The following is a 26036-nucleotide window of genomic DNA, read 5'->3' as shown; positions in this document are numbered from 1 at the left end:
TTTTGCTCAGTTACTCAGTATTTTTTTTGGTAGAACATTGTTTAACATCTTCAATAAGGCATTTGAACTTTTGTTTGTCCTTCAGAAAAGACACCACATTAAACCACAAGATTCCCTGAAGGAAACATTGTTGGAAAATACTGACAAGAATAAAAATTACTTTGTTGTAGAAAGACAGAGGCAGATAAGATATTGAAGTAGCAAATGGACTAAAGAATCTGAGCTCCTTGAGAAAGGGGAAGCCTGTGTTTTCCCACTGCCTATTTGTGTGGCACTTCATTCCTTACTAGACACATTTCTTGAAGTCATGACATCGAGCATTTCAGAACACATAAATCTGTCACTAGTGTTGAGTTCAGATGAAAACTGACACACTTCAAGCTAGAACCTGGCAACTACCTTCCAGAAAAACAGTGTACATGGCATTTTGTACACTAAACCCAGCTTATGTGTCCTTCCATACTGAAATCTTTCTAGGATTTCCTGGTCTGTGATTTGGTGTATCAGATAACACAATTCTCTTCCTGTCAAGACAGCACAGATTAGAGCACTACAGTTTCATAGTCAGTTAACAGACAATTAAAAGCTTTAAGAATAACTCTAGATATAGAGCTTGTAAGGTACAGCCACCTGCAATTACAATTCATACTTCAAATGCAGAAAGCCTAAGGTAATACACCTGTTAATAGAAAAGATCATAGGCAACAAGAGAGTTAAGTAGTCTACAAAGCCACATTTATTTGCACATGTACAGAACAAAGCAACAGATGTTATTGTTTTCCATACAAAATTATATAAAAACAGTATTCACCTTCATAGATAACACTATACCACCTTAGGTTTATTAAATACATTCAGAAAGCATTCTTGCACGCACACAACATTAGTATTAGGTAGTCCCAGGTAACTCCAACACTGCAATGTAATTATTCCTAGTGGTATGAAGGGATCAAAGATTAGTCTGCAACTAAAACAAAAGGAACCCTGGTTGAGAAGCAAGCTGAAGTCTTTCTTCCACTGGCCACCAAAACAAGGATCATCATTGAAAAGATTATCTATATCTAGAACATAGATGTAAATATTACCAAAGCACCTGCAGAAAGCAGGCAACAGTGGTTTTCCAGACTGACTTGAGCTACCTTGGCCAGTGTTAACATTCCCATTTAATTACTGCTTGCCTACGGATAAGAAATTTTTATAAAACTGGAAGATAGACAGAATTGACTAAGAGCTTGCAATTACAGAAGAAAACAAAAAGTATAGATTCAAATAAATTACTCTGCCTTCCTACCCAGCACTGGAGAGATTATTTGCTTTACTAGGTCTTAAAATTCTCATTCTCGCAAGGAATAGACGGGAAAGGCAAAATTTTATATTTCCTGCAATGCTGCCTTCCTACATATAATCTAAAAAGGGGAATTTAATTGTCAACAGGACATCTCAAACAATTTATTTAAAATGCACATTTATTTCTACAAAAAAAAAAGTGTATGATACAGAAGAAATGATCACATCTACTTTAAAGGTATACCTATTAAAATATACAGAGAATCTTAATGAGTACAGGATATTTAAAAAAAAGATGCAAAGGAGTGGTAATCTTTTATTTTTACATTTTCAGGAACTTCACATAATTTTGGTAAGTAACCTTTTACAAAATTATGTAAAAAGTACAAGAATGCCTGGTAAACAGTCTGCATTTTTCCAAAAGATTTTTTACAGCATGCAATTCTTAAGGCAGCCTTCTCTTCCTCCTTACAAGGAATTCTTTCACTCAAATAATCTTCTGCTGCAAAGATTAGGCTAGGGAAGCTTGGTCTCTTCTGTTAACGCCTTTTGTCTTTCCTGTCTGATTTACGGTCTCTTTCACTCCGTGAAGTTCTCTTGCCTGACCGACTACTTTCTGATATAGATCTCTTTCTGTCAGACCTCGAACTTTTATCCTTTGAGCTTTTAGTATCTCTACTACCACCTTTTGAGGACTTGTGACTTCTATCTACTCCTGAAGCATCCCTTCGCTTCCTGTCTGTGCTCCTTCTGCGTTTTCTATCTCTGTTATGGCCCCTGCCTCGGCTCCGACTCCTGCTCTCACTACTGCTCGAGCTGCTGCTGCTACTGTCCCTGCTCGTACTCCCACTTGTAGTGCTGCTGCTGGTGGAACTGCTCCGACTGGAACTGCTGCCAGTACTGGAACTACTTGCACTGGTAGTACTGCTGGAAGTGCTACTGCTACTGCTGCTGCTGCTACGGGTATGACCAGTTTTGTTCCCTGCCCTACCCCTGCTTCTACTCCTAGTCTTACTCTTACTTTCTGCACTTGGTGTCTGATTCTGCTCTGCCTGGGCTTCAGCCACCTTTACAGACACCACAGCATTTTCATCCTTGTCTGTCTGGGGCTCTGTATCCTGAGTGGACTGAGACAACTGAGGTGATTGTGCTAGTGGCACAGACTGTGGCTGAGATAGAGCCTCAGCCACAGATTCTGTCTGACCTTCAGATGTTTTCTCCTGTGTTTCTTCCAGTTCAGCATTATTTTCTGTTTTGATACCTTTCTCCTTCTTGGGAGAAGGAACATTACACACTTTTTCTGGCTGAGCATCACACTCTGTTTCTGGTTCTATTTCTTTGCCATTTTCATTTTCTACAGGTTCTACACTATCTGCCTCATTCATTTCAGCCACATCCTGATCATTATCCACAGGCTGAATGTTTTCACTTTCCTCTTTTACAACTGTGACCTCCTCATGCTGACCATCCTGTTGCTTGTCATTCTCCCTCACCTCAGTAGGCTCTTCTACTTTCATCTCTATGTCATGTTTCTGCTCATCCTCTTCCTGTTCTTTTTCTGCATCGCTATGCCCTGAACCTGAACCTATTTTTCCCTTTTCCTCCCCTACCTCCTCCATTTCTACATCATTGTGCTGATTACCTGTCTCCATCTCTTCCACCTGCTGAGCCACCTTACCCTCTTCCTGCTCCTTGTTCTGTTCTTCCTTCTTTTCTTCATTCTGCACCTCCTGATGTTCTTTTTCCTTCATAGATTGTCTTCTGGGTCTGGCCTCCATTTTGTTAATCTGCTCTGCAAATTCATTTCTCCTGCTTTCAAAGAGTGCTAGGGAATAAATGCATAAATAATAGTTAAGAAAATCTACAGACACTGAAGTCTACTTACACTTTAACTATGAGCTAGTAAGTTATCAAATTGTTCAATTTATAAATACTGCAACCTTGTCCTTTCTGAAGTAGCAAACCATTAATGCACAATGAAAAAGACTGCTAGTTACCTTAAGAAAACAAAGCAAAGGGGACAGTAAGCTCAGCCGAGTATTCGAACAGCAAAGCCCTAAATCTAAGCTAACAAAAACTTTTTGACCTCATTAAAATCAAACCAACCAACAGTATATCAAAAGAATACCTAAATTTCCCAGTATTTACCTGTTAAGGTTATACTTCCTAAGGCAAACAAAAGACAGTAAAAAAAAAGCAAAAAACTAGATAGGTATTAAGAAAGCTTAATTACTGTAGGCTATCCAGACAGGTGAGCTATCTTCTCTTACTCCCCAACCCCACAAGATAAACACCTAAGAAATAAAGCAAACCAATACATTCTTAGTTTAATAAAAAAAGAACAGTAAGACTACCATCAATCGGAGCATTTTAAATTGTTCTCCAAAAGAAAAAATATAGTCATCCTGTGAAACAGAAATGAACACACATTGAGGTAAAAAAGATCATCATAAATTTCTAATGGTATGCTTAAGAAAGTACTTCTCAAATGCTTTGTGAACACCTGCAGTTCCTTGTGTCTTCACAGAATCTGACTTTTCAAAAATGAAGTTGCTGCACTTGGATACATCTGGGTACTAAAGCCAAAATAAAGGACTGTTTAAAACACATACCTCTGAAATTGTGCATACGCATCTTTTGACTTCTTGAAAGAGAATCAAATCCCATTCAATATAAAAATAAGTCACTGAAAGAGTAATTTCCACTTATGATGAACACCCGTGTAAGAATATAGTCTGTCCTAAGCATGAAATTCATGTATTTAAGCATAGACTTAAAATAAATTTGTATGGCAAACAAAGGGAGGCAAGAACATGGACCTTTGTACCACAAAGACCCTTACCATTCATCTTTTTCTGTGACTCGTCCATCAGCTTCTGCGTAGCAGGACACATTCTGCCAGGTATGTAGAATAAATGAGGTTTTGTCTTTGTTCTTATGTATTTAATTATTTTAGCATTATGTTCATTCCATTCTTCTTGCTGAGAAATGAAAGAAAATAACGCTGAGATACACAAGGATAGTTGAAACAAGAGAAAGATCAAGACCAAAACAAAAACTCACCAACTGAGCAAGCTCAACCTTTTGCTCCAACAACCGCAGCTCTGTCTGTTTAGCACGTCTTTCTTCAAACAGTTCTCGCCTCTCATTTTCAACTTGCTTTCTCTCTTCCTCTGCCTGCACTTCAAGTTTCTGCTCAATTTCTTGTCGTCTCTTTTGCTAAAATAAATAAAATAAAATCTTTATGTTTTTTCTACATCAAGAGAAAGTGTTCTAGTTTGATCCATTTAAAAATCTTCAATTATTTACACCATTAAAGGCATTCCTATAAACACATTAGGAAATACCTCCTAAACTACAGCTAATGAAAGAAAGGAGTGCCACTGCTTGCTGGCACCTAATTTTTTGTTGGTTTAACTATATAGTTATGGGGCCCTGTGAATTTGTGTGCTTTACTATCTTTCAGTTTGGACTTAAATTTTCAATATAAGCTTCAGTAAGTTGGGTTTTTCCCCCAGTGGCAGAAAAATAAAAGGAATGTATTTGAGCTATCAGGGAAATCAGGTAAATTTCCCACTTGGGAGAGAAATAACTAAATTCCTCCAGAAACAAATGAAGGACTGCAGACTGGTGTTCATGACCAACAAAAATTAGATTGTGAATACTTCCAGTATATTAACTGCTAATTATATATATTAGTACTATCCACGAATTCTGTTTGTATACCCTAGACTGCCATGTGCTCAGGCTGTACAATAACTGTTCATTAAAAAAATAGAATTTACTGCCTGGACAACAAAATAGCTGTGTTGTAAAACTCCTCAGGCCTTGACTTTGATTTATAGCAACGTATATGTATGAACAAAAAAAAGATCTCCATAGGTACTCTAAGAAAAATTTTGTAAGGAGCAGTAACTCTTCAAAGTCTCTTTGTGCAAACACATACTGCTATAAATTAGACAGGGACTCCATGTTTCTAGACCATCCTGATAAACAGCTTTTTGTTCTAATGCAAGCAGGCAAAGGTGAACTTTGGTCTTATGTGCCACATGACAAGTTAGGTAAACCACTCAAATACTGCATCTGAAAGTAATCAATACCAGCACTGAGAGTCAGCTCTGCTGACATTATACAGAAAACGTTTTAAGTTTAAATCTTTCTGCTTTAACTGGACTGCTGAAATGCAAACTTTAAAACATTGTTTTTAATCTAAAGGTTATTAGTGTTAAATAACTAACTCATTTAGTGCAACAGTAAACAAATACCATAGCCTTCACAAATTAAAAGGGAATAGAGTTACCACCATCCCATATATAAGTTTTCTGAAGTAACCACTAAGCTACGCAAAGGGTTTGCTTCAGTACAATCCCACATTTATTTATTACATCAGAAATTCTGGTTATCTGTACTGGAACAGAAAAGAGCTTTCTAGACAGATAGCATAATAAAACATAGATCTCTGTATACTTGGTTATAATTTAAACATCTGGAACACACCACGGTAGGCACTACTTCATCAATACCGCATCACTATTATTTCCAGAAACAGCCTATGATTTCTTAAATAGTTACCTGATTAAATTCCATTTAACATTGCCTTTTTGTTTCCACAAAGTTCAGAAACAGGGTTACAAAGTCATGGTAACAATGCCTTTCCTGCCTCCCACCCTCATTCCCCTGAACTGAGACAAACAAAAACCTACATGCACTCTCACCAATTTGCTGCACCTGCAACCTACACTGTAGGGAACTTTCACTCTTACTTGAAATAACTTAACCAAACAATTTTGCTTTATTATTTACAATCTGATAGAATTTAAAGTAAGTACCCTCTCAGTAGCAATAGCAACTGTGGACTCCTGTTTAAATTTTTGAAGAGTGCCCATCAGCAAGCCAAATATACGTCGATTCCTGAAAAAAAACAAACCCACAACAAAAAGAAATTTGAGATTCAGTTCAAGTATTAATATTTTTATTTATATAAATAATCAGAGAAACTTTCCACCTCAAGGATACTTATTTTTAAAGGCCCAGTAGTACCCAAGGCCATTAGCAACAGAAGACATACTGACTGTGCCAACAGTCCAGGATATAATTTACAGTGACATATCATTTTGCTTCTGAGTAAGACACAGCTCTTATGTGTAACACAGAACAGCTAGCACTGGCAAAACTGGAAGCCTGCACATTTTTCATCTAGAAATAATAACACTAAGATTTTTTAAAAAATCTTAAAGCAGAGAGTACTGAAGAAAAAAAGTCTCGTAAATACAGTGTGAGCTATCAATAAGGGAGCAAACTGGGTTTTCTAAAAAGCATACACTCCCTCTCCACAATCTGCTTAGACTATTAAGGAGAAATGGAGCCACAGGGGAGTGAAAGCTTATCTATCAGAGCTGCCCAACAATGAGACACTGCACTGTGGGATGAAAACAGAACTGCTCTCATCTGATTAGGTGTTGTTTTGAGAAAAGTAAGTAAAATTCTTCAACAAATTCCCTTCTTCTGAGCAAGAACTAGTTTCCTGACTTGCACCTTCAATTTATTTTTATTCAATCCAAATTAAGTCTTTACAACCTGATGCAGACTTTCTTATTTGCCTTGAACCTGATAAAGTGAGAAAGGAAATGCTACTGTCTTCCCTAAGTACCACTCTATTACAGTGGCACAAACCTCACATGGAAAGGTAAAAGTATATTAAATAATACAAACAGGAACAGATAAAAATTGAAAGCCAGAGATCACCGAAAGTGCATTTGCATACGAATGACATCCCAGAAGACACCGAGCAAAATCAGGAGTTCAGGAGATGTTGAAGAACCTCCCTCCACCACAATTCATAGAGACTAATACTAGTTTTCTCATCTCCCTAGACACTACTGAACTGAAAAGCAGTAAAACTACAATTCTGAGGGAACAAGCTTTTAAAGCTCTAGGAAGTTCAGTAAGAATTTTGAAGTCTACCAGTAAGAGAAACAATTAGAACCTAGTAAAGGAAGACTCTAAGTGGGGTTATAATTAAAAGAAGCAAGCGAAGTGCCAGTTTTCTGTGCCAGTTGATCTGTGGGGACTTATCAGAGAAGATTTCTATAGTTCCTTATTCTGGTTCTAATTCTTCTGTTTATTTGGGGTATAATTATTACTTCACCAGGTGACTTGCAGTCTGAAATGGACAGAGTCCAGGAGGTTGAAGACAGTTGCAAATTTGATTTTCCAATAACTCTTAGCAATAGAGATGCATTTCAGTTAGAATTTTAATAGCCCTGAGAAAAATAAAATATAGGAAAAAGGAGATATACATAGGAGGAATCTAAAAAGCAGCAGGTGAAATGAAGTCAAGACTGTACACACAACAAGAAATCAAAGTAGTGCAAGAAAAGAAACATGATGGAACTATTCCAATTAAAAAAAGAGGCAGAGGGAGTGAGGAACCATACCCAAACCCCCTACTTCAACCAACAAAATAAATGATGAGGCAAGACAGCTGTAATAATCCAAGACATTAAGCAACCAGTGAAGCTACAGATATTTCTGTCCTACTCAAATGACGTTAAAACACTAGCACTAGCAAACCTGTTCCTGTAGGTGGCCTGAAAAGTAGAATCCATGTCAGTTATGTGAACAATGCACAGGTTGCTGCTTGTGAAGTATTTTCAGAGAATACTTTTTAAATTAAGTTTTATACCATAATAGCAACTCTTCAACAAAATCTTTGATACACAACAGCTTGTGTGCAGTATCTTTTAAATCTAAAGCTACTTTCTATGATTTTCTAGAACTCAAAAGTATCACGTTAGTGTAAAAGTGATCTCTGCATACCTTTGTTTTCCTTTCTCATCCATATTTTGATCTTGTATAAGGTCTCGACGTGTTCGCTCTTTGGAGGTAGCAACAACAGAAGATGGCAACGCTGGCTACAAGAAAGAAAAACAACCTACTTTGTTCATTGTGTTGCAGGTAGGTCTCTTCTTGCACAGCTCCATTTACTATACATTACCTTTTTAATATCATCATCCTCTGCGTCGCTTTCTTGGCGTGATTCTCTTCTTGTCCGACGTTCTCCACCCAGCCTGAGGAAGAAAGCCAGTGGTCATTGGAGAACGTGTATTTAGGAGAGAATATCTTCCAGCATGGGAAAAGCACAAGCATGTCTAGTCAGAAGAACCAACACTTGGTTGAAAATCTCCCCACTGTTCCAACAATCAGTAAGTAATGTTTTACAGACAGAATCTCTTGTTGATCCGCAAATACCATATTTGACTTTTAAACATACATTTGGAATTTATTCTTTTAAATGTTTGTGCATTTCCAGAAACCTCTAAAATGGCTACTGGCATAAAGGGATCACTAGACATTTAAATGCATTGACATGGAAAGGCTGGTATGATTTCTTAAACAGGAAAAGCTGTTTAAGTTACCTACCAAATACCTATGGGAGAGAGGCAGACAGATTACCACTTGAGACATGTATGAACTAAGGCTTTAACAAAGAACAACTTAAAATAAATAATTTAAATAAAATAAATCCTAAAATAAATAATTAAAGTTGAAGTAATTTTCAGCCTTCCTTTTCAGCTTTGTGGCACAGCACTTTCCTGGTTTCCCAGCTTCATTTTCTGCTAACTCAAAAATTCCAAAGCAAGCTTTGCTTTGGTCAAGAACTACCACTGCACACTAAGTGCCCACAGCACTTAAGCTCACTATTATCACTCACATCTAATGGATTTACAACCAGATGTGAAAATTCAAAACCCAACTCCATTGTCGCATTGCCTGTATTCAATTTATTGAACAGGTCTCAGTCATAATGAAATTTGTGTTCACTGCAAACAAATGTCACAACTAAGAAGAATGTAATATAGCAGTTTGTACGCCAAATAAAACCAAAAAATACAAATACCTTTCTGTTGCTATATCTTTATATTATTGCTACCATCTTTATGGTGCTCTAAGGTATGAAAAAGATTTCACCGAATGATTTGCTGTCACCCAAATTATTCCCAACAAGTCTTCAATAAGTAATCTCCAAAGAAGACAGTGAAAGTCCCCAGTTATTACCAGTTTTTGGTCTACTGCTACAAATTCTCATTCAGAAAAGCAAGTTGGCTGCATTAGTTTTTGCACTCACCTACTGGATGCACCTTCAAGATCCCTCTGCTTGGCTGGGGGTCCTCCTCCACTATCCGAGAATCCACGCCTAAAAAGAAAACACTTGTGGTCTTAGAACAAGTTAGGTTAATCCCTAAAGCACTTCAAGTCTGCACAATTGAACTATAATTTTGCTTTATAGTCACAATTAAACATAAATTTTACTCAGCTCTATCACCATTTACTGTTAGCACTGCAACAAAATGTTCACACACGTTGCTTGTGAACCATCTACTTTCACCTTGAATTTCTGCACTTACTGAACTGAGTAGCTACACTGAAACAAGCATCCCATTGTGTTCAAATAATCTTATCTGCAGTAATTTTCAGGATGTGGTTTTATCCACATGTGTTTTAAAATCACTCCCAGAGCACCTACCAGTTTTTGAATCAGCAAGAGACTGATTTTGAACGATTTCAAAGACAAGGTCCCAGCCACCACACAATACCTCCCTTCATTTTGACGTTTCCACTTATTTTTCAGCCTAACAGCTAAGAAGGTCGGGGAAAAACACCCTTTTAGACTTGTTGCAACTCAAAATGAAGAGGCGTTTTAAACTTAACCCCCAAAGCCCCTTCGGGCAGCTTTGGCGCTCGTTCAAACAGTACCGCAGCGAGCAGCGGAGGCAAACGAGGAACACACGACACTCAGCGCAATGGCACGAACCACTGCCAGGGAAAGGATGGATGAAACTCCGCTGTCCGTTCAGTGCCTCCTTACCTTAGCAATAAGCTCCCACGCCCTCTACCTCCACCGGGGCCTGCGAGGGCTAGCAGTCTGTTTTGGGGGGGCCTGCAAGAGACAGTGAGTGAGCGCTGTTAGTGCTGCCCGCCCGGCCCAACGGGCCTGCGGCCGTTCCGTCCTGCGCTCCGCGGCCGTGCCCCACCCCGCGGGGTAGGGCTCCCCCATCGCCGCACCGACGGGGCGGCACGGCCCGCACAGGGACGCGGGGACCCGCGGCCAGCTCCGCGCTGCCCGTCCTGCAGGCCCAAAGCGCCCCCCCCCACCGCCGCCCGGCCCTTCCTTGGCGGGACAGCGGCGCGCCGGGCGCTCCCCGCCTCGCTCACCTCACATCATTGGGGTCCCGGCCCGTGAGCTTGCGGATATTCTCGTCCACGTGCTTGAGGCTTTCCTTGGCTTTCTCCAGCTGCTCCTGCAGCGCGCGCACCGCCACCGCCATCCCGCCCGCCGCGCGGCCTGGCCGGGCCCCGCGCGAGGCAGCGCTGGGAAACAGGGGGGACAGGCCCCGCCTACTCCGGCGGCCGCGGGCCCGGACGGCGCAGCCAATCGCACCCCGGTGGCCCCCTCTGACCGCCAATCACCGGGCACGAGAGGAAGGGGCACGCCCGCCACGGTGGCTCGCCAAAAGCGGTCACCAATCACAGAGCCCGGGGGCAGACTGGCATCCCGGCCGCCCAACTAGCGGAAAGCTCTGCCTGACAGCTCGACGAATCAATGAAGGGAGCTGCCGGAGTGACATAACACAGAGCTAATAAGCACTCAAGCGTCATTTCCTTGTAGCCCAATCAGAAAACCACTTCGAGGCCGCTTGTTCCCACCCGCCTGGGACACATCCTGCTTTCCTCAATGGGGCCGAGGAACGGGCACGCTGGGGACTCGGGCGAGAGCCAATCAGCGCTCAGCTACCAGAGGCGCCTGTGCCCGGCTAGCCAATAGACGGGGCCGTTACTTGGCGCTGGCTGCGGTGGCGGCCTGACGGGTTCGCTCGTGCCCTCACATCCCGCCCAGAGCGCCGTGGCAGGGCAGCTCCGCGTGCGCGCCAGGCATGGCGCCCGGGGCGGCGGCGAGGCGTTAAACCACGCTCTTCCCCGGCTGCAGCCAACGTCGCTCTGTAGCTCCCCGCGGCAGGCAGGGGAAGGCACGGGCGCTCTCTCGAAGGCGGTGACACACGCGCGCCCCGCCTGGCTCCAGCAGTAGGGTGGGCGGGGCGCGTTTGATCCCCGGCTCTGGCCTTCGCTCCGGAGCCTGCGCTGCCGCCGGCGCCTGAGTCCGCGGACTCTTCAGAGCCTTAGCCCGAGAGCCCAGCCCCTTTCCCAGAGCTTCCCCGGCGGGGAGAACCGGCCCGGCCGATACTCTTGAGCCGCCGCCTCGGCCGGGATCTCCCGCGGCTGTCCGGGCCCGCCCGGAAGGGGCGGTGGCCCCGGCGATGGCGGACGAGGCGCTGTTCCTGCTGCTGCACAGCGAGATGGTAGCGGGGCTGTACCGCGCCGCCGAGCAGGGCGAAGGGGTGAGTGGGGCCGGGGCCGCCCTGGGGCCGGCCGGCAGCGGCTGGGGCTGACGCTGCGGCCGCGTCCTTGTGTCTTGCAGGAGAACGGGCGCTGCACCACCAAGCTGGAGAGCATGGGTTTCCGCGTCGGGCAGGGGCTCATCGAGAGGTGAGTCCCGGCGGGCCCTGGCAGCCGCTGCTCGTTCTCGGGGCTTTCACCTCGCCGGTAGAGCACACCTGCCCGGGCAAGGTGCGGTGGTTTGGCTGGACGGAGAGTGCGTTCCTACTACCGTCAGTCGTTCTGGCATCTCCTCTTTTCATATCTCGTTCTTGTGGGGGCCTGTGTTTGTGTATCACGGGGCGGTTTTGCCGTGTGTTGTTTTCCTAGTGCTTCCCGTCATGAAAACCGAGTCAGGGTACACGGTTACTTTTAATACTTACAGTCATCTTTAATTCTACTTTTGTGTAGACTGTTTCCTGCTTCTGGTACGTTTTGTGACTTCATTCTCTTTCTGATTTACTTGTTGAGCATAATTTTATGATTGGTCCTTACTCTATTTCATTTTTGTAAAGTGCCCTCAGCCCTTGCGACTCCGTGACCGTGCAGCTCGGGCCCTTTGGGGACCGGCGATGCAACTCCAGCGCCCTCGTTCCGAGGTCGTGTGCAGACTCCTGGGTTTCTGAATCATGCTTTTGTTGAATAAAGTGGTCCTTTAGTGCCAGATAAAGACCCTCAGTGAGGATCCCGAAATAAGCAAGAGAAAGAAGTCCCTTCTGAGAAATGTGAACGAGTTGTATATACTTGTTCCTATGTTAGAGCTCCTTTGCCTAATTGAAGGACATCTTTCAAGAAGTAGTATAGGTGTGACCATTTTGTTTATCTTCTATTTAGATACTTTTTTGAAGATAAAACTGATGGAGCACTTTCCACCTTTCTGTATGTCAACTATGTTTGATAATAATGGAATTAAAACAATTTATTCTGCTGTCATATTGCAGATACTGAGATAACACTGTGTTGCTCTTAAATTAAAATACTTGATGAATGGACAGTGAGGTGAGAATGATACTGTACGATGGTTGGAAAACTAATTTCTATAATAACCTCAAAAATGTTGTTGTATAGTACCATTAAAAATTATTTCTATGCTTAATTGGTCAGGTTATGTGTACCATCATTATTGATACATTTCTCACTTTTCTCTTAGGTTTACAAAAGACACTGCCAGGTTCAAGGATGAATTAGATATTATGAAGTTCATTTGCAAAGATTTTTGGACAACGGTATTCAAAAAACAAATAGATAACCTAAGGACTAATCACCAGGTACTAATGCTGTAGATTAAGATTTAACTTAGAAAGGTGGTGAGAGTTTTGAGTTGCTAGTGCATTTTTTATTTTTCTTGGTCTAAAATTAATCACCAGATAAGAAACCCAAAATGTTCCATATTTGTTTTGTTTAAAAAGCTTGTTTTTCAATATTCTTATTATCATGTAGTTTTAGAATACAATTTAATAATTGTCTATGATGTCTTTATTGCCACCCTGTTTGAAAAGACTAAATGCTTTGAATTTCATATGCACTGTTGCAGCATGACAGAAAGGACAGTAATGATTACAGTTGATTAACATTTAAACAAGAATTTTTTAATCTGTCTCTTAATAAATGTTAGTGAAAAAATAGTGAAAAAGTGATTTTTTTTAGTTTGAAGAATGTTAAAAGTTTTCAGCAGTTGAGACAGTTGTAATCTATTGAAAATACTTGTATAAGAAACAGTGGAGAAACTTCTCAGATTTGCATGTTGGTGACATTGTGCTGTATCCATGTGCTTTCCTGTATCAACAGCCACAGTTCTTAAAGCCAGATCAAAATAACTTCAGGAGCCATTTTACTGGAGTGAAAAATCTTTTTCCTAATTGAATCACTTGGTTTTCTTATGGCCATTTTCCTGTTGTGTCAAACTGGGAAGAAGAGAATTTGTACCAGGATTGTGCCAAATAAAATAGGTTTTATTTTTCAGTGACTTATCAAGTAATAAGAGATAATTATAACTTTAGAAATCTGGAGTTTAAAATCAAAAAAGCTGCACTATTGAGCTTAAGGATCTTAATTGTATATGCAGCCTTAATTTAAGTTCAAGTCTTATGAAATTCCAAAGTAGCACAGTCAGTAGTAAGGAAATTAACATGGCAGGAGTAACTAAAGCTATACTGTGTTTATACTGACTTTATTAAGATGCATATTGTTGCACTAAATTGTATTGTAGAAAACACTAGACTTTTACTTTGATTGTCTGCTGGGTGTTGTTGCCTGTACTGCTATTAAGAAAAATAATTCCCACTGAATTTGAGAATAAGAATAGAGATGTGCAAAACCCAATGAAGATGGATATTTGAATGTAAAAATCAGTATGCATTTGATACATTACCAAAGACTTTCTAGTATGGAACTATTTTTTTTGATCACTGGAAGGACTCATCCAAGAAGAAATGTACATAAACATTTTTTTAGGGTTAACTGATCATATTATTATCTAGGTTTTTTTTTTGTATACTCACAATTAAGTTATACTTTCTTTTGATATACCTTGTAAGTAAGTAAGTAATACAATTTAAACTTAAATCACCTCTGTTTTAATCTACAATTTTCTTTTTCAGCCTGAGATCATATGTATTTTATCTACAAATCAAATCCATTCACAGAAAATGTGGGTTTTATATTACTGCACATTTAGCTAAATTCCTCAATTTTTTCTTTTTAACAGGGTATTTATGTCCTTCAAGACAATAAGTTCCGTCTCTTGACACAAATGTCTGCAGGAAAGCAGTATTTAGAACATGCACCAAAGGTACCTTTTATTCTATGTAGGGGAGGGTCTACCAATTTCATTTTAATAACCTTCATCTATTAATAACTTTACGTTTTGTAATTAAATAGATACAAACGGCACCTAAAGATTTGCCTTCAGAACCTGTGTGCTTCTTAGAAAGGCACCCTGTTTTAGAACAGTGGATTTGATTTGATTTATAGTTCAAAAAATGGTCATGGTTATTGTGAAACTTGCTGCTGTTACATTTGAGTTACTTCATGGTGCAAGTGCTTGTCTGCCACTACCTGCCACTGTCACACAGATTCTCTCTCTTCAGGAAGCATGTGTTTTCAGAAACTTTCTTTAAAATTCTCAAAAAGACATTTGGAAGATGCTATTTGTTACGTAAAACAAGCTTCTGAGATGATGTGACAGCTCAAAAAGATCTTCCACCAATTAAAAATAGTTTTGAGTGCAGATGCTGAGTTATGGTAATAGTTCAGGTAAAATCAGTCCCTCTGCAGAACCTGTCATAGACCACTTTGGTTCAGGTGGATTAAAAAATGGGGCATTCAGTTCTATTTTATGGTTTCTTAATTCTTGGTCTTAGTCTTCCCCAACTGGCTGTGTCCTTGGGATTTTTCTTTTTTTGTGTTTGGTGAAATGTCTCTTCTATTTTGCAACACACATTTTAAATATCTGCAGGTGTTTGTATTCTAAGGTATGGCCTGCACAAGAATGCTGTCTTGGACTGTTTCTCCTTTGTTGACTTCAATACCAGTTGCTAATTTCAGCAAAGTCTTGGGAATAATTGTTTTAAGGCTATTAAATTCCTACAGGTTGAATGGAAAGAGAAGGTGACTCAAAATACTGCCTCTAATGAGAACAATCTGTGTAGTGAGCTCTACCAAATATTGGCGATTTCATCTATTGGAGACCTGACAAAGTATCTCAAAACCTCCGTGGTTTTCTGTTGTCCACGTATTAAGTTGTGTTCTTGAATACTTGTTTTCAATCTTTATCAACCAGCTTCACTGTTGACACTCACTTGAAGTGCAACTTTTTTTCAGTATTTAGCATTCACCTGTGGACTAATCAGAGGAGGCCTATCAAATCTGGGAATAAAGAGTATTGTAACAGCTGAAGTTTCATCAATGCCTGCATGTAAGTAGTACTTGGAGTATTCAATTATTAGCTCACTTGGTAACTTTCCTGACTGACTGTGTTGCTGTTACAAGCATTTTTCAAGGTGGGATTTGAAGCTGCTGGGCCATAGGAGTTATTGTGAACTTCAGGATATCGCTTGTTACTATATCCTTTAGTATTTAAAAAATACTGACAAGAGGATAAGCCTCCATGATGTTGAGTGGAAAGCAAAACTAAAAAGTTGTATTTACCTTTAGAAGCATCAAATGTGTAAGGACGTGTGTCCAGAAGGTTATTTGCACAAGTGAAGCTCTTTCTCTATAGCAGTCATTAAGGATGTTACGTAGTTACAATGGTCTTTACTTACTGAGCTGCTTAATTAAAAGTTTCCACAGACTTAGCACAGATTTTAGGTTTAGCTGACAAAACTTCTGTGATGTGGGACATGGTCAACTTAGAGACAAAATGGAAAAGCTGTTCAGTGTGGAATTAAAATTTAAATGCTAAATTTAAATAATGGCTCAACTGCTTACTGTAAACTGTAAGATTGAAATGTTCCTTACTATTTCTTTGAAAAAAATTTTACAAGAACATAATTACTTGGAGAAATAATTCTAATGGTAATAATGTGATCTGACTCCGCTTTTCCTGCAGGTAAATTTCAGGTGATGATACAGAAGATGTAGAGCACATTCATATCTGGGTATCTACTTTAAAAAGCCTTTGTATGTGGATTCAGTATCTTGGCTCAGTCTTGTATATAACATATAAATTATAGCAGTGTGCAGCACAATTCCAAAATATATAATAAATGCTCATAGAAATAACACTATGCTTGTGTCTTGGTATGAAATTTATTCTACACTAAAGTAATAATTTATACATGGTAAAACCATGTACTCCACATATTCAGCAAAACATTTCAATTACCAAAAGAGCCTGGAAGACCAGAGACAGAGTTTGAGAAGAGAGAAAAATCCTCACCAAGACTAAATTTGAATAAGGAACAAATGCATGTTGTGTTGCCCAACTTGAATGCCCAAGTGCTGTGGTACCTTTCCCCATTCACTCTGAACTGGGAGGCACCTATTGCTTTTGTATTTCTTTGATGGAGCCCGCTAACAGGTGAGCTAACAGCTCAGACATCATTAAAGATAACAGGTGGAGACCTTTGTTGGATTGTAGTTTGGGGCAGTAGAAGAAAACTTGTTTTTATGTAGTTCAAGAATTTCTCCTGTCCCTAAAATTAGCAACTGTTCCTTGTGTCAGAATGATTGATACCTAAGGTCATCTATACTGGCCAAAGAAGGAAATTTATTCCAACTTGTTATGCATAAACTCAATATTAATATTAATTGTTTTTATTGCTAGCTATGGTTTACTTCTGTAATGTACTACTCGAAAAGTAGTAATGTTTACATTTTAGTGAAACAATTGTTTCAGTAACATGCTGGCTGTAGTTGAACTACTAAGCAGTGCTAGAGCTCAGGCACCAAAACTTGAAAATCAAGACATGCAGCCCTAAATCTAGATTTCTATAGGAAGGCTGCTGTTAAATAATATGGAGTAAGAAAACCCACAATGTTTAAGAACAGTCTTTAAAATCCTTTAGTTTTATTAAAAAAGTCCTCAATAAGTCTGTTAGAAAAAGAATAATAATTTGTAATGTAACCTCAGACTTCACCTAATAGCAGTGTCCATAGATTACTCAGATTGTAGAAATTTCTAACTAAGAATGTAGTTTACAAAGACAGGAGCTTGAGAGATGATGCTGGACACTTCAGTTACCACTTTACAATGATGGTGATGATGGTATTGGAGACTGACAATCTCAGCTAAACCTCAGCTGAAGTTATTCACAGCTGTCCCAAATGCATTAGTGTGAGGGTGTTCTGAAGGGATTGTGTAATACTTCAGGTCTGAACAGTGCCATGTCTTGCTGTTAACTCTGGTAATGCTGTGGCAATGCAAAATACTGGATGTTCTCAAAACAGCCTAGGAAGGCTCGTCAGCCAGGTCACGTTGATCAAAGTACCTAGGAATGAAGTGGAATGTGGTAAGAAACCTACAATGCAACGTATTCCTTACTTCAAGTTGTCTGACCCATTGCTTTCTAGCTCATCTTTTAGTGTTATCAGGATTTAGGTTAGTACAAATAATCACACATTTATGCTGGACATACATTACTGGTTGAGGTATGTAAGTTGCATTACCTGCTAACTAAGCATATTATCAAATTCAGAGCTGATATTTGTTCTTCATTGTTGCTCTCCTGGAAAAGAGAGAAATATGACAGCAATTCCTTTGTTACCTGTGTCAAATAGAGAAGCTGTTACAAGCCATGTTATGTGTATTTGTAGTCTTCCCTTCATTCTCAAGCAAACTTAAGACATGAAAAATTAATTATTAAGACTTTTGAAAAATGATCCTCCTTACCTGCTAAATTCACCAAGTCCTCTGCACAGTTATATTAAATCTTACCTCCAGTGCCCTGACTTCTGAACAACGTCTTGCCAGCTGTCGAATAAGGGAGTGAGCTTCAGGTAGCAAAGGTTTTTCAAGGCATGCCAACAGTGCATAAAGCCATCTACCCTGTGAATATTCAAATAACAGAGTTTGAATTCTGAGCATTTCCTTGAAGATTCAAGCAATTCATGTTATATAGAGCAGGACTGAAGTGTAGGTTTCAAAACAAAACTGCATTCAAGTGCTATACGCAATAATTAAATTTTCAAAACCACATTAGACACTACATGGTAGAGGGTTCTGTGTCTCTAGGTAAGATTCTTGTGAGCCATACTCCTGGGTTTCCTGGCATTTTTTTAAATGCTGGCTAAGATATAAATTATTACAGCTGATGCTATTATAGTCTGAAAGAAGGATTATTTTAATAATATCTAAACTATTGCTTGGCTATTAATGTTTAACTTCACAATCTGTGAAAAAAATACTCCTGAAGACTGAATGCATGACCTTCATGGAATTAGTGGTTAGATCTGCTTTAAGATTTGCACCACTGTGAAAATATGTCCTTTGACTTTTACATCTCTAAATTCTACTGCATTCTTACAAACCTAATTTCTGGTACCAGTCTAACTTCATAATTTAATCACAGTGTCTAGTGGCCTTCATTCTGGGACCTAACCTAAAAGTCATTGTTCACATTCTTTGCAACATATATACTGGTTAAAAAGAAAACAGTCTTAGTTCTAAAGGAAAGGACAGAAAATGAAAGGTCTTTAAGAAAAAAAAAACCCAGTGAAACTATGCTAAGCATCATGTAATTACTCTTTTTCTTTGTGGTACTGAGGAAATGAGAAGCATCCATCAAAGTCTTCTGTAGATATGGTGCCCTTACACTGCTGGTCAAACTCCATGTCAATGTAGCCTGTCAATCTGGAGTTCTTAGTAGGTTTGATTTGTCACCACATGAATGCAGCTAGGCCTTCTGGTCTGTGCTCAGTGTGGAAAGATTAAATGTGTCTTTGCCAGCATACTGTTAAGTGCCTCCAGACTAAACTGGAGGTGTTGGTAAATAGTGTGCAGCACCCTGACAGAACCAAAGCTGCTGGGATCTCTCTCCTCTCCTGAACCTTGATACTCGTGGCTGAAGGTATGGGGTAAGTGATACAAAGGGAGTAATACAAAGAGAGGGATGCAGAGGGAGTTTGGGTAGTACTTTTTATGTCTGTATCTGTTAAGTTTTATAATTTTAGCCTGCCAAAAACAAATTTGAATACTCATTTTAGTATCTAATCAAGAAAATTTTGAAAGTAACAATATGATACAACCATCTAGAAAACTCTTTAGAAAATTAATTTAATAGAAAACTGCAAACAATTTATTCTTTGTTTAAAGCATTCATGTGCAAATAGTTAGAATAAATTAAAAATTACCAGTTCTGGAGTAAATTTTTTCTCTCCAAACCAGCTTATCAGGTATTCTAAGACACTGGTTACTGTTGCCTTCAAAAGAGGAACAAAAAGAGACAATATAGTATCTGCAATGTTTTGTTTTGCTGCTCTTCTACCTGAAGGATTTATTATATAAAAAGTATTTCTACTCCACAGTATTTATTCCAGTTTGAAGTTACATGTAAGGGTAAAGTAAGTGTTAAAGTACCACATTTTGGAAAGAACTTTGTATGAAATGAATTAATTGCCTGTGTTAATGAAAAGTTATGGGTAAGTAGCTACAGATTAGGAAAGAAGCACCACACTGACTGGTTGGTTGGTTGTGTATAATAGTGGCAAGTGGGAAATGTAGTAAAGGAAAGATAAGTGTGATTCTTCTAGCCTTGCAATGTGAATAAAAGTTCACAATCAAATGGAAGGACTGCACTTATAACACTAAATGAGAAATCTAAAAACATTGTAAAGCACCTATTGGGGTATTCAGCAAAAATTCAAACATGAAATGTGCTATAGAGAAACCACAACAACAAAATACTTTCAGAACTAGTCATGAAAAATCTTTGCTTGTAAAGTTATTAGTAGCTGAATGTGAGATAACAAATACATATTTTCCTTCTGAATGTACATTTAATAGAATTTAGAATAATAAATGCCTACTCTAGGCAAAGAAAAATAGGTAAGCCTTCTGCAACAGAACATGAGAAATAATGATTTAGGCAATGTCACAATATGGTTCTAAGAGGTAGACTAACCTGATTCATCCTGCTTACAATACTGAGCAAAGGGGGAAAGCCCACCTGAAAAAAAGCAAGTTGGAAAATGCAAACATTATCACAAACATCTTTTTTTCTAATTTAGAACATACTAAGATTTTAATTTGATGTTCAGACACTTGTAGTGATTTGAAAGTCTGTTCTGAGCTTTGAAATTTATTTAAAAAGTATCTTCAAGAAAGTTGAAGGTCCAGTGAAGTATCAGAGCACCCTGCTTCTACTGTTACTTGTTAAAGTTTTGGTTTTACAAAATGATGTAGTAAAGAACATGTTTGTAGGGTATCACATATGAGGAGGGTAACCACATATCACTATGCAACAAAACACTAAAGGAGACTATGAAGAAAGCTTTCGTTCTAGTAATGACTTTAGCTGATCAGAGATGAAGGAAGTCTTCAAATTTTGACTGAAAACATAGACTTAATTCCTGCTTCACTTGGTTTCTGCATAAAAAGATGTACACTGGGACTTTCTGGGCTCACCAGAGCTTACTTTCTATTTGGCACGAAGTGGTAATAAACAGTAGAATTGTTTATGGTAGTTAGTTTAGAAAATAGCTGCTGAAAAATAACTAGAAGTCCTGTACTCACCTTCAAGTAATCAATTCCTAAATTTTCATTATCAGATAGTGCATCTGTTTCTGAGTATACTCTTTCCCCGAGGCAGAACTTCTTCCAGCCTTCTTCATCCTCTGATTTTGGCTGAAGAAAATAAAAATAAATGAAAACTGTGTAATACTGTGTTTTGAAGACACTGGAGAAAAGACTTAAATTGTTGCATGGAACTATAAAGCAAGATTAACTGTGGATTCAATAACTGGGAAAACAAACCACAGAGCACTGTTATGAATTTTACTCACCATAGTAACATTGCTGTCCAAATGTTGTGACCGCCAGTGATTCCTGTGCTTGTTCAGGCTCTGAGTAATTAAAACAAAGTCAAATCTCAGTTTAACTCTGCAGGCATTTTATCCTAGCCACAAATATATGAAAAGTATATTTTATGACTTTCTATAAATCAGTAGATATATAGCCAGCGCAACTGGCTAAATAATTCCCATGCCTGTTAGCAGAAATGTAATTAAGAATCTCATGCTGGGATTTTGGAAGTAATGTTAAAGCTGAAGGTGTTTTGAAGGCTATTACATAAGGTTAAGCTGACGTAGTAAGCTTTAACAGTCTTCTAGACTTTTCTTGTTAGAACAATCTTAAGAAAAAACCCACTTTGATTTAATCCAAAAGCACACATAAAGCCAATATGCTGTTTCCTAACAGTGGTCTATATCTGTATCAGAGGTCTACAGAATTGTATGAAAAAAGGCAAGTGTGCTTTCCTAGCGCATTTCTTCTACCTGGCAGGAATCCTGTGTAGACAAACTGGCCTACTTAACAGTTACTTGTAGACAGCTGTAAATGTTCTGTAGCAGAAGGAATTTGTCTCTCACTCTACTGTAGCTGTCAGCTGTATAAAAGACCACTAAAAATGCTCAAAGTAACAGCAGCTGATGCAGTGGTTGAACAAGTGAATTCTGATGCTCTTTTTTGGTTTTAAATACTTTTTAGGATAGTCTCATATTTCACACTGTTAATTCTGGCACATATAAGACAATCAATTTGAGCATAAAAGAAATACCTATTCAGTGAATAGGTATTTCTTTAGATTTCTTTAGATTAGCCTTTAGATGTCAGTCTCCTTAGTTCTGCTAAAACCTTAGACTAAGCCTAATATACAGGATGCAATGTGATCCCTCACAGAAACAGAGGTAGCTCCGTTACTGTTTACAATGTAGATGCAGTAGTACAGATCTCCTCCTTCGCTAAATTTTCCTCCCTGAAAAAAACACGGTACATGAGCTCTTGCTGAGTTCAGTGCTAGAGCAGCTCCTAGCTGGTCACACCTCAGTACTTGAGGTACTCCTACAATGCAGCATCAATGCACTGTAAACATGCTGTCTGCAGCACTGGAGTCACAAATGACCTCTACCTACATTTTTATTATACTTGCCATTTCACCCTGTTTGAACTGTGCATAGAGAATAGAAGAATCATAGATTTGTGTTGGAAGGGACCTTCACAGGCCATCTAGTCCAACCCCTCTTCCATTGGCAGGGACATCTTCAACTAGATCAGGCTCAGAACCCCATCCAATCTGACCTTTAGTGTTTTGAGGGATGGGGCATCCACCCCTCTCTGGGCAACCTGTGCCGGTGTTTCACCACCCTCATTGCAAAAAAATACTTCCTTATATCTAATCTAAATCAACCTTTCTTCAGTTTAAAACTTCAGTAAAGCTTAGCTGAACTTAGAACCTTTACCCTTTGAGACGCTTAATTTTCTATTCTTCTTGTGTTACTTCAAGCAGGGTGCAAATGTATCAGGAAAGATTAAAGCCTGTGCTAACTTTACAACCTTACAAATATATTTTACCAAATCATTATGTCTCCTCATAATGGGTTGCCACCTCTGTCAACAGGTCCCTAAATGGACTGTATGAATGGACTTTATGAATCTCCTGATAGGTTAGAATCCACTTGGCTCTTAGTTCACGTTGAGTTCTGCAGAACATTTCTGCTAGCACTGTGTTTTGATGTAACTGCATAACATCACAGGGGTTTTTGTCCTTCCTCAACTACACCATAGCATTTAATCTAAACATGGACATATTTTTGTTGAAGGAGAATTTCTTAAATGTGACTCTCAAGAGTTTTAAAAGCCACACAGTATATGCTCAATTAGCTTTCAAGAACTTAAAACCCTTGCCTATAAACATCTATCCTGCTACAAAATCACAACACTTCTATACTACATATAAAGTTATCCCCTGTAAAGCACAGGAATGTTCTATGCAGACAGTGCAAGACTCCTCACAGACTATCTTGTACCTGACGAACAGCTGAGAAATTGGCCACTTGCTGCTGCTGCCACTTGAGCGTTGGAGAGTATCCTTCAGGAGCAGGCTGACATCCAGAAATCTGAGAAAACACTGGCAATAATTATAATGTAAAGAGAGCTTTATAAGAAGAATCCTTAAGAACAAGAGAATCAGTAAATGTTTACTGTCAGGTAAATAATATCCTTGAAATCTTCATCTAAGAAAGGTAATTTCATGACCATATTCAAGGCTGAGTTAAGATTTTGGTTTAGACAAACTTTTTTTGTTTGACTCTTCTCATATGTACATAAGGAGGAAAACTAAGTGTTCAAAATACATTGTCAAAGAATTACTTAAGGCCTTCCTTTCAGCAATTGTTCTGCTTTAATCTCCCTGCTTATAAAAAACAGGACACTGTTTCCTTATCTGCAACAGATACTATCAATCTTAGGCATTCTGCCTGTCAAGGTAGTAAGCTGAGGAAGACAGAAGACCATAAACCATCTAGAAAATTAAGTTTGATAGTTAGGTAGATATAACCTCTTTAAAGATTATCATGAAAGGGTTATTAAACAAAATCTTCCTACAAGTGTTTAAGAATGTCACTACACACAGATGAGACAGATGAAGAGAATGGCTACAGAAGTTACAAGGTCAGATCAGTATTAGAAACTTTTTCTGAGAAATCTAATAGTGAAATTTCAGATTACATCATTGTCATTGGAGAAAGGCAAACTATTTGAAAATAGATTAAAAAACAAGCTGGTAAGGCAAGGCAACGACAGAAAAATCTGCTTCAAGAGATTTGTTGGAAAAGTAAGGAAAAGTTCCAATAAAATATTCTTCCCAAAAGGAAAGAAGTGGTGCTAGAATTTCATCTAACTTTAGTAAAGCTTAGCTGTACTTACTATGGTTAAGCTAGATAAGACTTAAACCCAAAGACAGATATGGATATATTTTTCTTCTAAAATGTATGCAGGTTTTATGATTAAATAATTGTAAAATTTAATGCAACATTTGATTTCCTCAGACAGTAAAACAGTCTGTTGCGTATTGAATAGTATGGGGATTATCAATTTAATCAGTTAGAAAGACTGCTGTTACCCAGCAGCTGAGCAGGGGGTTCTTCAAACACATTTAGTTCTGTAGTTCTAAAAGCATCTAGCAGTACTATTTAGTTATGCCAATGACTCCCCCAAAATTAATACAAACATCATTATAGTAGCATCTTCTCCCTTTTTTTTTTCCTCTCAAAACATTTAAAAGCTCTCAAACTTACTGAAATGTTTACTGTCGGCTTCTTTTTCAATTTTCTGGGATCTATTTGTGCCACGACCACGTCAGGACATCGAGCTGCTTCAATCCTACAAAACAGAATCAAGTGGGCTGCATTTTTTCTTTCCTGTAACAGGTCGATACACACCGGATGTCTTTGAAATACTCATAAAAGCACGGAGGGACCAATCAAGATCATTGAGTCGAACTCCGTGCACAGACAGCCCAGAAATCACAGCCTGTGCTCCAGGGCGCTGTCCAAATGTTTCTCGAATTCTGCATGCCTGGTTCTGTGACCACTGCCTTGGGGAGCCTGTTCCGATGCTCAGCCACCTCTGGGTGAAGAACCTTTTCCTGATATCCAACCTAAACCTCCCCTGACACGGCTTCATGTCGTTCCCTCGAGTCGTGTCGCCGCTCACGAGAGGGAAGAGATCGGTACCCGCCCCTCCTGCCAGGTGTATGAAACACCGACTAAGCCGGCGAAGGGCAGCACCCCACGGCCGCTCTGGCGCGCCCGAGCAGCACCGGCTGCCGCGCCGCTCCCGCGGAGAGGTGACGCCCGGCCCCGGCCCCGGCCCCAGCCCGTCCGCGCCGCCACTCACTGGACACGCTTCAGATACTCCTGGGGCGTCCTGGGAGGCACGGTGGGGTCGAAGTCCTCGGCCAGGTCACAGTCGCCCACGGGCAGCAGCCGCGGCATCAGCTCCTCCAGGCCCGGCTCCATGGCCGCGCCGCCCCGGCGGCAGAGCCCGCCTGGTGCCGCTGCTCTCGCGAGAGGGGCGGGGCGGGCCCGGCCGGGGCGGCGGGGCTGCTGCGGGGGCCTCGGGGCGGGCCGGCCCCGCTCGGGAGCCTCGGCCATGCGCGCTGACCGGTCACGGTCTGCTCTGGGCGTCTTGGGTGCCCTGGAAACCACCGGAGGGGAATAAAGGAAATACGGGCAAAGAGCAGTGGCAGGAAGGGGTTTGCCAATTCACTGCCCATCAAACTAGGCCTATTTTTGTGGTGAATAGGAGTAAACCTTTAATTACTTCCTTCATTAGCCTACGTGCCATTATTCTAATACACTGTAGTTTTTGCCAAAGGTTCTTTAAAGCTCACCCATTAGTACGCTCTTATTTTACCTGTGAACACCCAGTATTCATAATTGTCACTCCCTTGAAATACTTCGAGATCTGTGGTTAAAGTCAGTTACATAGAAGTTAATGATTATAAATTTACACAGAGTTCCCATTCTGGAAGGGTCAATGCCTGAGTTGTTGCTGTGTGGGTTTTTCTGAAGACTATAATGTGGGAGCATCCACATGCCAGAAAGCAAGGTAGCATTTGCACAAAGGGACATTGTTTCCCGGGTAAAAGCAGAAGGATGATGCTGTAATTGTTTACATTGTGTATGACGAAATTCCTGTTACATAAAATGTCCATCAGTATATTACATCTCCAATTAGTTCTGCATGCAAAGTCTATTTAGATCTAATATTTCAGAGTAGTTTTAGATACTTCTGACATAAGTTAAAAAAAATCTTTTTTTTTTTTAATCCCCTGCAACTCTGTATTTCAGTAGTTCTAAATAAACACCTACCT

General features: G+C 39.8%; 3 protein-coding genes across 3 annotated transcripts; 1 reads left to right on the top strand and 2 right to left on the bottom strand.

Annotated features, from left to right (window-relative positions):
* Positions 1–713: 713 nt before the first annotated feature.
* Positions 714–10680, bottom strand: PNN (pinin, desmosome associated protein). The gene is made up of 9 exons (XM_030949775.1): positions 10504–10680; positions 10157–10228; positions 9416–9484; positions 8285–8357; positions 8107–8201; positions 6117–6198; positions 4351–4506; positions 4130–4268; positions 714–3112 (listed from the first exon to the last, which is right to left on the bottom strand). The coding sequence occupies exons 1-9, from the start codon at positions 10614–10616 to the stop codon at positions 1827–1829; spliced, it is 2085 nt and encodes a 694-aa protein (XP_030805635.1). The 5' UTR covers positions 10617–10680; the 3' UTR covers positions 714–1826.
* A 336-nt stretch (positions 10681–11016) lies between these two features.
* TRAPPC6B (trafficking protein particle complex 6B) lies at positions 11017–16451 on the top strand. The gene is made up of 6 exons (XM_030949562.1): positions 11017–11684; positions 11765–11832; positions 12872–12989; positions 14429–14512; positions 15544–15637; positions 16274–16451. Exons 1-6 carry the CDS (start codon positions 11604–11606, stop codon positions 16303–16305), a joined length of 477 nt encoding a protein of 158 aa, XP_030805422.1. The 5' UTR covers positions 11017–11603; the 3' UTR covers positions 16306–16451.
* Positions 16452–16454: 3 nt separating this feature from the next.
* On the bottom strand, positions 16455–25228 carry GEMIN2 (gem nuclear organelle associated protein 2). The gene is made up of 10 exons (XM_030949561.1): positions 25058–25228; positions 24457–24541; positions 23188–23277; positions 21166–21225; positions 20897–21007; positions 20286–20330; positions 19516–19584; positions 18101–18211; positions 17833–17891; positions 16455–17654 (listed from the first exon to the last, which is right to left on the bottom strand). Exons 1-10 carry the CDS (start codon positions 25177–25179, stop codon positions 17615–17617), a joined length of 792 nt encoding a protein of 263 aa, XP_030805421.1. The 5' UTR covers positions 25180–25228; the 3' UTR covers positions 16455–17614.
* Positions 25229–26036: the final 808 nt, after the last annotated feature.

This window comes from Camarhynchus parvulus, chromosome 5 (assembly GCF_901933205.1).
Source record: "Camarhynchus parvulus chromosome 5, STF_HiC, whole genome shotgun sequence".
NCBI lineage: Eukaryota > Metazoa > Chordata > Aves > Passeriformes > Thraupidae > Camarhynchus > Camarhynchus parvulus.
The sequence above is the reverse complement of the archived record's forward strand: the minus strand, read 5'-3'. Positions and strand labels throughout refer to the sequence as shown.